General features: G+C 39.7%; 1 protein-coding gene across 1 annotated transcript; it reads right to left on the reverse strand.

Moving 5' to 3' along the window:
- Positions 1-4185: 4185 nt before the first annotated feature.
- FPGT (fucose-1-phosphate guanylyltransferase) lies at positions 4186-10975 on the reverse strand. Its single transcript, XM_080916431.1, has 4 exons — positions 10897-10975; positions 9018-9185; positions 7795-7887; positions 4186-5834 (listed from the first exon to the last, which is right to left on the reverse strand). The coding sequence occupies exons 1-4, from the start codon at positions 10952-10954 to the stop codon at positions 4381-4383; spliced, it is 1773 nt and encodes a 590-aa protein (XP_080772557.1). The 5' UTR covers positions 10955-10975; the 3' UTR covers positions 4186-4380.
- Positions 10976-17846: the final 6871 nt, after the last annotated feature.

The raw sequence follows: 17846 nt of genomic DNA on the forward strand, positions 1-17846 counted from the left end.
AAGAATCATATGAAATGGCAGAAGGAATGTGTCTGTTATGGGAGAAGCCTGAGTTTGCCTTGAGAAATTTTGTGGATGTTTGGGTCACTTATATAAAAGCTCATTGGAATTAGTATTATACAGAAGACAGCTTTCTATTTGAATTTTTCTATTTGCATTTTTCCAGTGAGGTAGTGGGGCAGGTAAGTACTTACCTAAATCTAAAATTTGATATTTGATGTTAGTAGACAACTTCAAAAATGTGGAAAAAATACAAAAATAAATATATACTGCAGAAATGGTATGATCCATTAGATTACAGATCATTGATTAGTGGTGTGTATGTGTGTGTGTGTGTGTGTGTGTGTGTGTGCAGCAAAGTGTGTGCTGCAGCATGGGTAGAGGTCAGAGGACAACATGTGGAAATCAGTCATCTTCTTCCTCCATGGGTTCAGAGGATCAAGTTCAAGACATGGGTGCAGTCTAGAGACAGGGTACGAGGCCTATGTAACTCTTTATAACTTGGTATGCCTTTTGTTGAATTTGTGTGTGTGTGTGTGATAGGAACTAGTTGTAACAACAGGACAAATTTCATTTTATTTTTTACCTCCTCCCTCAAAGGGCAGCTTCTGCTAAAAGCTCCTCATTGAATCAGGTTTGAGTTCATTAGAAGTTTGACCAACTCTAACCAATCATTATTTCTTAAACTTTAATAAAGTTGATTCTAGATATGTGCTAGAAAATTTGTAACTTGTGACTTCATCAGTAAGGTAGTGTATTGGAATTTTTAATCAGGCACTAATAAACATTATCATATTTTGTAGTTTTGGAGGGTTTACTACAACCACTTTGAAACCTGTGAGAAACAGCTTATTTGTGGCTATAATTGACGGTCCCAAACCCCAATGCTACAAGCAGTAGGAAGAAAACCAGTCCCCTAAAGCTTCACTGAGCTGCACAGCATTGCTCAAATAGGCAGGGAATGAGAGCTGACTCAACCTTAGCTGTGTTGGAAAAGGTTTCCGCCTTGTGATTTAAATGCTTTAATTATTTTCTGGGCAAGAGAATGATGAATTAATACTAACCAGGAGCACACAAACACTCTGCAGAGTGGAACAGCTGCGTAACATATTCTGTACACGTGCTACCAACTCACAAGATGTTTGCTGCAGTGAAGATCCTGAGAGCTTTCAGGGAGTCTTGAGATTCAAGAGGCAGAACAGGAACACGGCATCTGGAAGTACAGAAGAGCACAGACCCTAGGGTGTTTTCTAGCACGTGGTCCGACACCGTGTACACAGGAGCTGCACAAACTGGACTTTGTGGCTTATTTAAAACAAACAAGCAAAGTGGACTTAGATTGCCTCAGAACTGCACCAAATCACAGTTCAAAAATAATCAGCACACAAGACCAAGAAAGACATGAACAGAGGGGTTGCAGCAGGGCTACTGCAATTGAATGGCAATATTCATGTTGAATGACTCAGAGACCATTGCACCTGGCAGCTTCCAAACCACAGACCACTGACCCAAACAGCCCAAAGGAAACAATGTTAGCCATTGCATGTGCAATGGTGCCTTTTGAGTGACATCTTTAGGCATGGGTGCCCACGTGGCCCTACACATGGATGGTGCTGGTTATTCACAAGTCTCCTTCTTCACTGGCTCTAATTTTGCAATATCAATGCAGTGTGGAATCTGAAGTTTTTATTATTCCTTTACCTAAAATTGTGCCCTGGCTCAAAATGGTGGTCCGCCAAACTATTGCCAACTTGGCCACTTGCTAAGTTTTATTTATTTTTGCACATGCATATAAAAGATAATGTTGCCAGGACTAGAACACATCCTTTCCAACCAGACTATAGTAACTTGTCTTTTATTACACAGAAGCATGCAATGAGAATTTTCTATGTATATAGACCAATATGAGAAAAACAAAATGTAATTCTATTTTGGTATCATACTGGTAACAGGAAGGAGATGCCCATCTAGTTAAGACACAGAGAACAAAAGGAAAACTACTCATGTCTAAATTAGACATGTCATTAATCCCTGCTCACAAAGACTCAGAAACATCCAAGAGGAAGCTGTGGAAAATATAAGAGCAGAAGGATGGAAGAGAAATGCTGTCTTCTAGTCATGACATGGCTGTCAGTGTCATGAGCTCAGAGCACTTGGTGTTTTCTGCAGAAGATCAAGATAGGCAAAACATAGACAATATCTAGGACCAACTCTTTTTCAGGGAGTAAACAGGAGTTAACAGTTTCTAGAGAAAGGAGCACGTTTTTTGAGGATGTGACTACTGGTAGATGTGTTCCAGTGGATGACCCCACACCTACGTAGACATGAGAAGTACTAACTGAACTTAGTAGGTTATTACAGCAAAGAGACAAGAAACTGGGAGGGACACACGTTGGGGTGTACAAACGGAAAGTTGGGGGATGCAGGGTAGACACCGTCATTGTATACATACATGAAATCCTCAAGAATAAAGAAAAGTGCAAACTGCAGCCTTGTCAACACTTTTGAGGTCACAATGGCTGGTGCTCACATGACAGGTATTTACCAATAAATATACATTGATTTTTGTGTACTTCAAGGGAGTAAGAGTTTGACTCTAAAATGTTGGAATGTCTTGATTACACTTATACATTGTATGTTATCTGTCCCTTTATGTAAATATGCACACAGCAAAGATATATTTTTTGTCTAAATGTACCTATGAGAAATATATAGTAAATGTATAAATTTCAAGTATGCAAAGAAGTGATGGTATTCTTTATTAATAACAATTTTTTCTTGGAACAGGAAATCTTAATTCTAATACTTGACCAGACTTTAGTCTTGAACATTTGACGGCATTGGACATCCTTTAAAATCTCAGTAAGTAAATCATTGTCAAATAGTATCACATATACTTTGCTTCATTGTCTAGAACCTTGTAAAAACAAATACATACTCACATATAAATAATAAAGAGTTTTGATTAAAATATCATGTTTTTATAAAAACTTCCATGTCAGTCAAGTTGTCACAACAGATATTACAGTTTACTTAAGGTATTTTAAATGCAAGTATGGTAAGTCTTGCTTCTATTAAAGTCCAACCTAAAGACATTCCACTACTGTGTTTATTTTGAAATAGGTGCACACAACCAGGAGTTCCGCCCATTTCGTTTCCCTGAAGCTGTTTTTGATCTGACTGCTACCTCAGATTCTCTATTTGAATCTTCTTTCTTTGGGCCAATTGTCCGTTCACAGCATCACTACCACTATGGACACAAAACAATATACGGCAAACAAATGCTCATTGTCGAGGTTTGTTGCAGGATTGACTAGGATTACGTAAATCTGTGGTGGATAAGCGCTGGCTCTCCACTACGCCCACCACCTCCTGAGCAGAATCCGTGTTCTGTGTCTATGTTTTCCAGTGCAATAGATCAGTACATAGTGTGTAGAATATGGCAACACATGTTCCAGTGTGTAAGAGTAAAATAATACACACAAAGCTTTTACTCATTTTGGTAAGATCAGTGAGGCACAGCTCCCTTACAGCACGTTCACAGAATTAAGGGTGACTTGCAGACTAAGCAATGTGAAGGTCCTAACCATCTGTAACTGGCTGAGAAATCCAATGCCTTCTTCTAGACTAGCGCATCTCAACCTGCCTGACGCTCCTTTAAGAACAGCTCCTCATGCTCAGGTGACCCAAACGTACATTTTGTTGCTACTTCTTAACTGTAATTTTTATACTGTTATGAATCATGATGTAAGTATTTTGTTTTCCAATGGTCTTAGATTACCCCTCAAAGGTCTTGATCCCCCAAAGGGTCTCAACCCACAGGTTGAGAACAGTTGTTCTAGCTTCTATGGGCACTGCAAGCATGTGGTGCACAAACATACATGCAGGTAACGTGTGCTACAAACACATAAAACTAGAACAAAACCTTGAAAGAAAAACCACAAATAATGGCATTTCTTTTAAGAATTTATAACAATGTTTTCTTAGGTGTTGTCTCATTGTGAGAAGTAATACAACCATCAGTATCACCTAGAACTTTATTGGTCCAAATTTCAAAAGAAGATAGAAAAACTTCAAAGGTAAGTTTTGAAAATCATCCTATAAATCAGGGGCATTTATGTTGTGAACAAAACAATACCCTATAAATGGACCTTTAGCAAAAAATCAAAGCTGAGATGGTGCAAATCTAAAACAGCCTGATTTTCCTGCTTTTTGTCCCGGAACATCATTCCAGCAGAAGTGTTGGCTGTACCTTTTTTATCACCAAGCTACAACAATTATATTGATATCAATTATATTATATTGATTTACTAAAAAAAAATTGAAAAAAGGCAGAGGTCTATACAAAATAATTTTGTTCACAGGCAAAATATATTCAATTTATGATTTCTCTAAATCAGATTGTTTTTTATTTGAACTAATTTCTAGAAAAATTTGTTCTCTATAAGCTAGCATGTCTTGCACATCTTTGTAGACTAGCATTTCCTGGATGGACAGCAGCTTATAGTTGCTTAGGCTGAATGGTGAATGGCTCCTTACAGCATTTAACATCCCAAGGGATGCTGTAACTGACTCCCTCAGAGAAGAGCAGACAGGGAATATCCGTGCGGTCCACAGGCTCAGGTTCATCTGATTTCCAGAGAATAGTTCCTCTGAAGCTTTAAGGTTCCAAATGTCTAAACAAGACAAAAAACAGACCCCAAAGAATCGAAGTGCCTTTATATCTTCCAGGGTTTTAACACTATTTTTCAAGTTGTCTTGCATGCCAAACACCATAGTAGAATATTCTAAGTGTCCATTTAACTTTACACTTAAAGAACAGAGAAAAGAATGTGCTGGCACAGCAGAGTTTGCTATGACAGAACTGCTGATAATGCAGTTTTCTCCGATGGACACCCTAGGCCCCAATCTAGAATACTCTATGACTGAGCCAGGGGCCACATGGCATCCAGAATCCAGAACACTATGAATGACACAGGCCGTGTCACTGAAGCACTCAGGAACGCTTGGAGAGACACTGAAAGCTATGGACTGCAAGCCCAGCTCCGACTTTAATGTACTATCAGACGTGAAATGAAGCAGATATTCGTGCGTTGTTCCAATGTGATAAAACCTGGAGTTATTGAGAACAACAACGTTCAGTGGTGTGCCCTTGAGGAGGTGGAATATTCTCTGCCTCATGTCCAACAGCTGGGAGTCTTCTTTAGTGACATGTAATGTGTTCCTGGTGTACTCTGCAGTTGCTCCTGGTCCCAGTGCCTGCAGAAAGTCACCATAGGCATCTATTTCACAGTTCAGTGGGGCTACACTTTTATAGAAATCAAGCAACTTTTTGGCTGACTTGTGATCCATGTAAAACAGGCTATCTGTATAGACATACTCAGTGTGCAATGGAAGACGCCCAGTGTCACCTCCAGGGAAGTCCTGTTGACCAAAGCTTCCTTGTCTATGCACAGCACTGAATCGATGCATGTCTTCAATGGTGGGCTTGTGGAGGAAACGGTGGCATTGCCTGTTCTCAAGGTCACCATGTTGTAAGGAATTGGCAGTGTGCAAAACAAATACTCCATGTGTGGTGCCTACAGCCAGACTAGAAGGATGGGCTAAGGCAGTAAAGCCAGGCTGATCAAAGGTGATGTACTCACAGTCCCCAACACTGTAGAGTTCAATATCATCTGCACAGGTGACCAAAACTCCAGGCCTCATGTGTGAGGGAAAATCTACGTACATGGCTAGTTTTAACTCCAACATCTGATAAATGGGTTCACCAAGTGGTAAGGCTGTGAAGATCTTTCCTAAAGCACTTGCATTGGGAAGGCGTTGACTGTAGCCACCTATAAAAATCGCAATGTATTTAAAAATATGTTCTTTAAGAGATTTTCAAATTCTCCTAGCATCAGTTACAATATCTAAAGATATTTAATACTTAGTATCTAATCAAAATTCAGGGTAGAATTATGAAGTCTAGACTTTAGAAAAGTCTAAAGGTGTTTCTCTTATAGCAATCTGATGTAATGCAATTTTAAAGACTCTAGGTCAGGAATGAACTGAAGACACCCAGAGCCTGGCTAGTGAGTATTCAGAATCCATTGTATAATCACAAAAATGATGTATTTAAAACTTGATCTTTCATGTACATTTCTAACAATGCATCAAGAACATGGTTAACGTTACGTATCAGGGAAGTACTTCATAGAAAAAGGTGTAAGAAACTAGAGTAAAACAGTTTGACAGTTCCAAATTTTACCCGTTACACATCCATTTCATGAGGCACTGTCTTCAACTTACAAAGCATACTTAAAGAAAGTAAAGGCAAATTTACTTCAGTACATTTTTAAAAAAATTACACCACTTTTTCATTTAAATTGGCTTTTCCCTTCCAAAATGAACATCACAATGTACTGATTCCTGAAACATGCTCTTTCAAGCACATTTTCTGTCCTAAATAATTTTAATATATAAAGAGGTGTATAAAGTCTGCATAGCACACTTCATGCTTCAGCCAGCACCTGTGGACTTACTGAAGTCCTCTGGGGCAGCATAAAATCAGTAACACAGTTAAAGTACTTTTGTACAAAACACATTGTTCAGGATACAAGAGATGAAATAATTTTCATTGTTCCCGTTTTCCAAAGACTAGACAATAGTCAAGTTTTCTCTGAAAGAGTCATCTTGAGCTATTGCTCACAACTATAGAAGCTGGTTTACAACCCCAGGCAGACACTGAAATCTGAGGGCACAGACCTCCCTGCCCTGAAATGGCACCATATTTGCATGTAGCCACACTATCTTTATGGAAAACACATTTATGCCATCCAATACATGTAACGTGTATATATAAACAGTGGCCATGCAGAGATATTCAGGAATTATAAAAAGGCTACATGCTTGGTACAGAGACATTTTTATTTCCTCTCAAATCCTTTTTTGTCCATGGCTGCCTGAATCTAAAGGGGTGGATAAGATGCCAGGATTCAGAGGGCCCACTATATGTGTTGCTGTTTATTTTCTAAGTCTAATTAGTTTTATGAAATTGACAATAAGAACCTTGATTCTACAGTAAAGTGAATTGTTCTATGTTCTTAGTTTTTCTTGTAGTCTGCTCATGTCATTGTGTATGACACTCCGAACTGGAAAGCATCTTTAAGGCTACGAATATGAACATTCTAAATGATATGTCCCATGGTAATGCTAAGCCTTGTAATTTTCACCAGCTCACTGGAATATAATGATAAACAACAGAAGTGTGTATGCAACCAAAAACTTTATATAATTACATGTATTAAATTTACACTTCTAACACTGTCCTTCTGATTTTCTCACTTAAAATGTTCTATATGCTTTCACATATTTTTGTCACCCTTTATTTCATTGTTAAAACTGTTAAATACTGTAGCTTTTTTGGCTCTCAATAATCAGACAGAAATGCAAGGCAGAAGCTTTGACAAAAGTGTGATCATCACCACCACAACTATTCATTTTCTTCCACTACAAAAATCCCCTCACGTTTTCCTGAGTTTTGTAAAAAATAATTTTCTATTTGTAAAACAAATTGAAATGATAAAATATCCATAAAAGTTAATGATATAAGTAATCTGCTAAAAATAAATTTTGTGAAAATCCTAATATTTACGAACTGCACATAACAAAAGAGAAAAACAAGTATTTATTTTCCAAGTAAAATACCATCACTGAATTTTAAAACAAATTAAAATATAAAGAAACTCATTTGCCAGGGACTCAAAGTCTATGAGGTGCCTGAGGCAGAATGTAAATGAGTAAACAGGAAGTTACCAGAGTGGATTAACAGAACCTTGGAAGAACTCCATTCATCTCCATAAAGGCTTTCCAAGCACTGAAGGGAGCAAAGTGTGGATCCTCCATTTCCTTAAAAACAATCAAAAGCATATTTTGCTTCAGATAAAACTTTGGATATTTTGATAGAATTAATGCTACCATTTTGAAGATGTGAATTTTGTCAATATGAGGAAGACAGACTGAAACGTTATTAGAAGGACTGATCAGTTACGGTAAATCAGCAAAGGAGCAGCTAATCAGGAAACCCGAGAGTAAAGCTCACAATGTGTCAGTGTCAGGAAGAAGTGATAAGGAACAAGATCAGTCAACAGAGACTAAATTGATACACAGTTGTCAGCACACAACCTGCCTAACGGGTTCTTCCACATGACACACCCCAACACACTAGTTGGAGTTTTTATATATGTAAGAACCTGGTTGTACAAAAGATTTTAATACTGCTAACACATCAATTCTCCTCTACAGAAGAGACATCAGACAGATGCTAACCTTCTTCCTGTGATTAAACCAGCAGGGAAAATCAGAATAATGGCAGTGCTGTGTACATGTATCCTGTTCCTGGCACGAAGAAGCTTTACCTTTACTTATCATATGAGCCAAAATTTAAGAATAAATTCCTATAAAATCATACTGTTTAAAATCTAACCATGGCAAATAAATAATGAATGTTGGCCTTCTTTGAATGAATAACAATAAAAAGTAGAAGAAATTATTCTCTCCTTAAGGAATCAAAGGTGAAATATAATCGATTTATTTGCAATGATGACAAAGTTGAATTTACCAGGGTTTAAGTAAATATTCTAAAGTACTTAAAGTAACTGGCCCTGGTTTGACTGTATCCTGTAATTTGTTCCTAAGAGGCCAATTGTATACATCAGTTTCCTGATTTGAGTTCTTCATCTAAATACTTCATGAAACGACTCGGTTGGGAAAGATCCTAAGAGAACCTTCAGTGAATTCCAATGTGAATTTTACTGAAGCAAATAAAATTCTTTTAAATAATTTTCTGGACAAGCTTCCCTGTAAATCACAGTGGCTCAAAACCTATATTTGGACTTTTATCATTCTAAGAGTTAATTTTCAGATTTTAAAGGCCATGTGTGGAGATAAACAGTTTATAAATTATATAAAAAGAAAATGTATCCTTCAGTTATTGTTTTGCTCAGAACCTTTTCTAAATATCCCCATCAAATGTATACCAATTTTGGTCCCAGCGGGATCAGGAAAAACATGGTATTGAACTCCAAGCGGCAATTCCTTTTTCTTCAGCTTCTCTGACAACTGCTGCTTGTAGGCAAGTTCCTGCTTTTCATCGGCTGCTGTTATTGCAACCACATCCCAGAATTCTCCAGCAGTCACAGGTTTCCCTGTTGGAAAAATAGCAAGAAAATTTCTCTTAATATTATCAGGAAACTCCAGGTTGCCTAGTTCAAAAGACGAGCATACAAAAGGATAATCAGTACCACCTTCTAAAATAAGGAGGGGATAAAACAACCAACCACCACCACCAAAAACAACAGCACAAGAACAAGCAAACCTTAGCATCTAAAAATAAGTCTTGTGAATCAGGACCCTCAATGTCCCTGGCTGAGAAATTTCAACTCAAGGATCTACTCCTCCCATGTTTTTGTTTAGGAATATGGCCTTTTGTTATTGTTGCTTATAATTTTTTTCTTTATTATCTATTTATTTTTGTAGTGCTGGAAATTAACCACAGAGCCCCATGGCTGCCAGGGAAGAGCTCTATCACTGGGCTATATTCATAACCCTCCATTTATCTAATTAATTAATTATCTTACTACTGTGAGGGTTGAGACAGGTTGGTCCATAGGTAGTAAGTTATCTCAACTGATGGTTCCCAGTTAGTTGCAGAATAAACTCCTGTTCTATACTGTCACCCTTTGTCACTCCTGCACTAGAGACAGTAAGACAAAGATCACCTACCCCAGAACTCCACTAATGCGCTTTAAATTGGGCGGGCAAGCTCACACTGGGGTCTCTCTATCTTGGTAATGGGAGACCCCAGAATACTGGAATTCTACAGAATAAAACACTCTTTGTGTTTGTGAACTGTTTGAGGCTGGGGTACCATTCTTTGATGAATCATTCTTCAGTGAATCATGGACCCTTATACTACTTGACAGAATGGCCCTGAACTCATATTTATTGTTTGTCTGTCTGTCTGTCTGTGTAATCCACATAGGTCTTGAACCTTGTTCCTGCCAACCCAGCCTCCCAAGTAGATGACAGTATAGAGTTGTAACACCACTCCTAGCTTTTAGTATTTTTATTAACTTATGATAATCAAACCAAACTTATAAAAGCAATCAGAATACTACAGAAACCACAGGATTAAACTTCCTGTTGAACTTATTAAACGACAAATTATAATTTAAGGAAACAGTGGAACCCTCTTCTTTACCAACAAAAATATTAATAGGGTTTTAACAAGTTGAGAGAAGATAAGAGGGAAGGGAAAGAGGCAAGCAGGAAGGAAAGGGAAGAGAAAGGGACAGAGGGACTGAGGTAAGGACGGAGAAAAATGGGGAGAGGGATGGGGAGAAGGAAGTAGAGGACAGACAGACAGAGATGGAGAGAGGTTAGCTAGGATTTAATAATTCCAATCATTCAAATAAAAATTCCTACATTTTAGGAAGTCACACATATCAATTTTACCAGATGAGGGCACATGCCCATCTGTGTTTTCTTTAAAGGCCAAACTTACATTAGCAATTTTAAAGCCATGGTTGCTTTCATATAGGGTTGTACATAGGAATAAACTAGTTATGCAGAGGGTTTGGAAAAAGGGAACAAGGTAAAGACTACTGCAGACTCTAAGGAAAATGACTTCTACCACTGAGTTAAGGGGTGTGTTAGTTACTTTCAGTTAGTAATTTTCTTATGGCTCCTTCCTGACATCTAAGTTTAGGCTCGCACAAAGCCAGAGGGTTAAAAGGAAGAGCCTAGCTGGCCAGGCCAGGGCAGACAGGAAGAGGAAGCTGGGCAGGAAGCAGCGCGGGGTCCTTGGAAAGAAGCCCTCCGTGCAGGGGGGCAGAGAACTCAGTTCCGCCGCGATACCTCTTAGCTCTGAAAATCTGCGCAGTTTCCTCAGGGTGGCTTCGCGGAGAGACTCCATGGCCGGCTTCCGGGAGCTCCTTAGCACGCATGCGTAGTCCGTAACCGCGTCCGCCCCGCCTCGGCGGTACCAGCCACGTCACCGCGAAGCTAGGACGGTGTGCGCGTGCGCACGCAGCGTTTCCCAGGCAACGCCCTGTGAGGCAGATGGGCGGGTACCTCGCCGTGTGGGGTTGGCTGGGCTGTGGGTTCCCGCTTTGCCACCGCGGTGCACCAGAGGAGAACGACCCGCCCACGCTAGTGGATCCAACACCCTGATGCTGAGGTGACCTGCCCACACCGAGCTCCTATTCCTGACAGAAGCCTCCCAGCGTGACCAGGTCCCTGAACCACCGGCTGGGCCCAGTGGGATGCCTTCTGGTGGGCCAGACCACCCTTGCCCTTCAGTTGGCCCACTTCCAAGGCAGCAACCTCACACTCAGTCGTGTTCACTTGCTTCTAGGAGATTTAACCAGAGGTGCCAGTTATTGGGAAGAGCCAGTGTTATGTTATTGAACATACTTTCATTGGCCATATATATATATATATATATATATATATATATATATATATATATATATATATATATATAATATTTCTCCCCTCTTGTAGAGCACGTAGTTTATGTGAGTGCTACAGATTAATCCCTTTGACCTTACACACAGCACATAGTGACAACACTTAAGGAAGACATTTCATTCTGAAACCCAGGAATAGTACCCTTACAATTTGACTTGAGAGTTTCCCTTCCTTAGAATCTAACTCAAAATTCTGAATAGCAGCTCCCTATTAACTTAAGTTTCCTAGCAAGGTTAGTTTTACCTCAGCATTTAATTCTGTATTTGAAGCAGACACATTTGTGGGGAGGAGATTACTATTTAGCAATACACCCCTGTTTCAGGAAATTTAGAAAATTCGGAAAGGCCTGATCATAACAGAAGTAGAAGTCAGAGTCTGTATTTTTATATTCTTGAGTGAACTGCAGTCATCCCAGAGTTTGGTGACCTACCTTATGTTTGAAGGGGACACGCTGAACTGTGTCAGTGGGGAGAGCAAGAATATAGTCAGAGAGATTCATCTGGAGCTACAGTAGCACAAACAAGTGAGATTCTGTGGAAATTTAAAAGATAATAATGGGATATGGGAATAAATTGCTTAGAATCTAGAAACACTTTAAAAGGAAAACCAACAGCATCTGTCCCTGTCCATTACTTGAGGGTGGACTGTGAGAGAAATTACCAAAAGATGCCTGAAAGTGAATGACAAGGCCTTCGAATGAGCTGATGGTAGCTATGTATGGGAGGCATAGTGAAGTCATAAGAGAAGGCCTGTAGTGAGCAAAGTTGTGCAAATAAAGTAGAAGTTGTATGTTTGTGTGCATCCTGTATGTAGCTCTGGAGATCAAGACAGGACTGGCCAGAAAATTCTGTGAACTGTCAGAGTAGAGATGGGATTTATTTTCAACTACAGAACTAGGTTGAGCTCCAAAGGGAACAGGAAAGGTAAAAAATGGCTACATATTTGAGTAACACACATTCTTATAAGTGGAAAACAAAAAAAGTGACCCAATTTCGATTTATCATGTAATACTTCATACCTAGCTTTCTATTCCAAGCAGAAATGTCTGTCATGAGCTTGTGCAGGCCCCAGGGGTGCTGTCACAGCTGCTGTGAGTTCATGAGGGCAGCTGCCATGCTGTGCCCAGAAAACAGTTTCCACCTCCTCTGCCACTTAACCTCTTTCTACATCCCTTCTCCAAAGAGCCCTGCCCTGAGCCTTGGGAGAAGAGGGTGTAATATAGATATATCAGTTTCAGAATTTGAGCATTGTATAGTTATACTCTCTACACATTGACCAGTTATGAGTCTCTGTGTTAGTTGCTAAATACTGCCAAAGGAAATATTCCTGATGAGGGTTGACTGATGCACGCATCCCTGGGTCTAGTGGTAGATCATTGGGAGGTAGTTTAGTGCCATGTCTGTTCAGCATAGTGAAAGTAGGAGGCTTTCCTGACCTGCCTGGCCACAGGTTCGTGCTTCTAATAACAGTGCCAGGTATGGGCTCTGTCTTATGGAAGGTGACTTAGATCCTCAAAAGTTGTTGATTATGCCCATGAAATTCTTTTTTTCTGGTGTAGGATAGGTGTATCTTACCAGGTCAATCATTATAGCTTACCCAAGTCCTATTTCTACCTGAGGAGCAATAGACCATTCATAGCTCCTAGGAGATGCTTCGTCAATTTCCTTTAAGGCTGTGGTTTCTCTAATAAGTCAACTATGCTTTGGTAGACGGCCCCATCCCAGGAGGATGTTGGCAGCACACAATGGACCCAGTGAACTTTGACAAAAGAAGAGAGATAACGCTGTTTGAATGAGTATATTGCATTGTCTAAAATGCTGATTTAAATTAAATGCGATGGGATAGTCAGTATAATAATCTAGGTAAAAGCTCACATACAGTGATGGGGTAATATAAAACTACACACCTATACTATTTGTACACTGACGCAGCGAAGCATGCCACTTATACATTAGGAAGATGGAATCGTGATGCTGCGTATGGATGGATGTTGATCGTATAAACCATGTTTTTAAAAGTATGATTTTATATGTTGGATTAAAAAGGAGAAATGAGACAATAACCTGTCATGTGGGTGCCTTGGAGACAACATTGTAAAACATTTAATTGGTGAAACACTGATATCCTAAACAATACAAGGCACTCAAACAGAACAGTAAGCAAACAGCCAACCAAAAAGTGTTCAAAAGAGCTGAAAAAGACCTCACTGAAGGACACACCCAGATGGCAAACCGACACACAGAAAGATGTTCAGCGTCAGATATCTTTAGGAATTTCAAATTTAAAAAAGTTGACGTACTGCTTTATAGCTATCAGGCCGGCCATGATTCACGAAACCAATACACCAAATACTAGTAAGAATGCGAAGAACAATGTTTCAGCCTGTTGCTGATGGACACACAAAATAGTGTTTTTAAAGACAAGCAGTTCACACGATAAAGCATATATATAAACCAAAAGTAGGGTCCTTGATCCATACTGAAGGAAAACCACATAATACATAATGACAAGTGTGGGCCCTGTTGTGAGACATGCACCAGCAGTGGGCTGCAGCTTCCCGCTGGGGTCTTCACTGAAAGGTAGTACTCCATCATACCGATTTAACGATGGAGTGCTTTGAGGTTAAGGAGTCAATAAAGGAAGGCTGTTCCTCTGAATTCTTCTGTTCACTTAATACAACAGAAAAGGCCCTTTGCAGGAAAGATGTTATAAAGATGTCCTAGTTATGGCAGAGTGTTCCAGAGTGTCTCACACGCTGCATGCTGTCTAATTGTTGGTCTGTGTATTGGTTATGACCTAATACAATAGGAAGCTTGTCCAATGAGGATTGGAAGAAGTACTGTTCTATGATATAGCAATACATTATTCTGAGTCATTTTATTGTAGTGGTAGATATTTTTAAAAGATGCACCAATCCTCACTATCACCAGCATCATGGAGGCACATGGAATTTGCAGGATATTTTCATCTCAGTTACCTGGACTCACTAAATTCCGGATTTCCATCCCAATCTGCCACCAGCTAATCTCTGGGCCCTGCAGTGATCTCTCTGTCTCCATGATTAGCTCTCTCTGTCTTGTGGCTCTCCACTGTGTCTGCCCTCACCTGGAAATCAACCACATCTATGTTTATTTAGCAGAATCATAATAGTAGGTTTTCTCCTAGGACTCATGACCTATATAGTATGAGGTTCTTGGCTTTCTTAACAGGGTCAGGTATGCATTTCATGTTATGGAGGAGACTTTAAATCCATTTCACAATGGTTGGTTACTACCATAACATTTGGGTCATTATTACCCTTGTACCCTCCATGTAGTAAGACCACTGTTGTAGCTCACATGGTTTATAGCTTTGTGTGGTTTTGATAATGCTTCTCCTCCAGTAGTATGTCCAGTGCCTTCCAACAGTGCAAAGGCTTGCATGGTAATACCTCCCATAGGTGCATATGTTTGAGTGCTTGGTCTCAAGATAGAAGAACTGAGAAACGTTTCAGTAAGATTTGGAGATGTGTTCTAGAGAACACATGTCACTTGGGACAGGTTTTCATATCCCAATATCTCTGTTTGTGTGATTTTTTTGTTGTTTTGTTTATGTTTATGTTTTTTTTGTTTTATTTTTGAGGGAAGATGAAGTTGGTAGAGTATGGGAAGTGTTGTGTTGGTAGAGGGGAAGAAATATCATCGAAGTGTGTTGTATGAAAATATTTAAAAATTAATCACATGATCATAGTAAAATATCACATTTATTATGTGATTCTTATGCTGCCATTGCTTGTGGAAGTTATTGGCTCCAAATGAAAATATACATATTTTCTCTTCTGAAACATGCCATGTTTGCCTGTTGTGTAATGGTGCTTGTAAGTATTTAACATTGTGTACAGTAAATAAAGATTTACACCAAAATGGGAAGAAAATAAAAATCTAGGCCATTAGAAGGAAAACCCAAGGAGAAGATTCCATAGCCATGTGCTTAAAGTAAATAGATACAGTGTGGGGCCTGTGTTCCAGGGTCTACAGAACTCGAGGTTCAGTTCCCGGTCTGTGGCTTTGCATTGGGAAGGGTAATTCATTGGTGATTTGGGATAATCTCTGTCATAGTATCCGTACAGTAAAGGATCCCATCCCTAACTGGGTCTTCTAACAGGTAGAGCACCAATGGGATAATCTCTGTCATAGTATCCGTACAGTAAAGGATCCCATCCCTAACTGGGTCTTCTAACAGGTAGAGCACCAATGGGATAATCTCTGTCATAGTATCCGTACAGTGAAGGATCCCATCCCTAACTGGGTCTTCTAACAGGGAGAGCACCAATGGGATAATCCCTGTCATAGTATCCGTACAGTGAAGGATCCCATCCCTAACTGGGTCTTCTAACAGGGAGAGCACCAATGGGATAATCCCTGTCATAGTATCCGTACAGTGAAGGATCCCATCCCTAACTGGGTCTTCTAACAGGTAGAGCACCAATGGGATAATCCCTGTCATAGTATCCGTACAGTGAAGGATCCCATCCCTAACTGGGTCTTCTAACAGGTAGAGCACCTATGCTTATGGATGCCCCTGAGGATATTGTTTACCTACCTTCTATAAAGTCTGAAAATACCTCAGTGAAGGAAAATTCATAGATGTGAAATATACTGTAAAAGGTTACATAATAAAACCTGAATCTAAAAGTTTTAGATTCAAACTCTAAAGTTCTTATAACCCTTAATACTAGTTTTCAGACAAGTAGAACATTAAAGGCAGACATTCAAGATGGCTGACTTTTTTTAGTCTGTGTGGTGGCCTTCCCTATGTCTGTACTTTCTATGGCTGTACTTTTCAGCCTCTTACACAAGGGTTGGACTTTTATCAACTTCTTAGTACTTTATCGTACTTTTTATTAAACACTGACTTTAAACCCGAGTAATGATGTATATGCAACACTCAGGTGTAGTTCTGTTTATCCCGTGTTTGATGTCTTATTTAGAAGTGATTATTTTATAAATTGTATCTTCTCTATTCTGTGGAAAATAATATTTTGTCTTTTTTTATTGATTAGTATATTGCCAAGGATAGTGGTATTTTTTTCAGTATTAGACATTTAATAAATGATAGAAGTGTATAAGAAAATGAAATACTGTTTTTATTTTAATTATTTTACCATTTTTTATTATCACTGCACCTTAGCGAATATGTTTTCTGTTCAGGTGGATTTTAAAATATTAAGGTAATAATTTGAAATATACCTTTACAATGTATGTGTATGTGTGTGTGTATTTGTCCATGTGTATATAGCATGTGCATGTGGCTGTGCTTAGAGGTCACAGTGAGAGTATCAGAGGCCCTGGAGCTAGAGATAGAGACAGTTTGAGCTGCCACATTGATGCTGAGAAGCAAATTAGAGTCTTCTGGAAAAGTAGCAAGTGATTTGAACTGCTGAACCATTACTTCAGCCTCCAGAGTCATTATTTTATTATTATTACTCTTTAATTTTTTTACAGTCCAGACTTTATCCCCCTTCCAGTCCACCCTCTGACTGTCCCATATCCCATACGTATCCTCTACTCCCTTTCTCCAAGAGGATGTCCCTACCCTCCACCCTCCACCCCAACAGACCTCCCACTCCCTGGGGCCTCAAGTCTCTTGAGGGTTAGGTGCATCTTCTCTGACTGAGTCCAGACCTGGCAGCCCTCTGCTGTATATGTGTCAGGAACCTCGGACCAGCTACTGTATGCTGCCTGGTTGGTGGCTCAGTCTGAGAGGTCTTGGGGGTCCACATTAGTTGAGAGTGCTGGTCTTCCTGTAGGATCACCCTCCTCCTCAGCTTCTGTCTATTGGTTAGGTGTAAATATCTGCATCTGGCCCTTTCAGCTGCTTGTGGGGTCTTTCAGAGGCAGTCATGACAGGTCCCTTATTGTGAGCGCTCCATAGCCTCAGTAATGATGTCAGGACTTAGAACCTCCCCTTGATACGGATCCCAGTTTGGGCTTGTCACTGGACCTTCTTTTCCTCAGGCTCTTCTCCATAATTTTTATCTGCAGTTCTTTTAGACATGAACAATTCTGGGTCAGAATTTTTGACTGTGGGATGACAACCCCATCCCTCCACTAGATTCTCAGTCTTTCTACTGGAGGTAGACTCTAAAAGTTCCCTCTCCCCCCTGTAGGGCATTTCATCTAAGATTCCTACCTTTGAGTCTCGAGAGTCCCTCACCCCCCACCCAGGTCTCTGGTATGTTCTAGAGAGTCCTATATTCTACATCCTGAGGATGCCTGCTACCATTCTTTCTGCTAGCCCTCAGGCTTCAATCCTGTTTCCCCACCCCCTTAAACATAAATCGCCATCTTTCCTAG

Source organism: Micromys minutus (assembly GCF_963924665.1).
Source record: "Micromys minutus genome assembly, chromosome: 4".
NCBI lineage: Eukaryota > Metazoa > Chordata > Mammalia > Rodentia > Muridae > Micromys > Micromys minutus.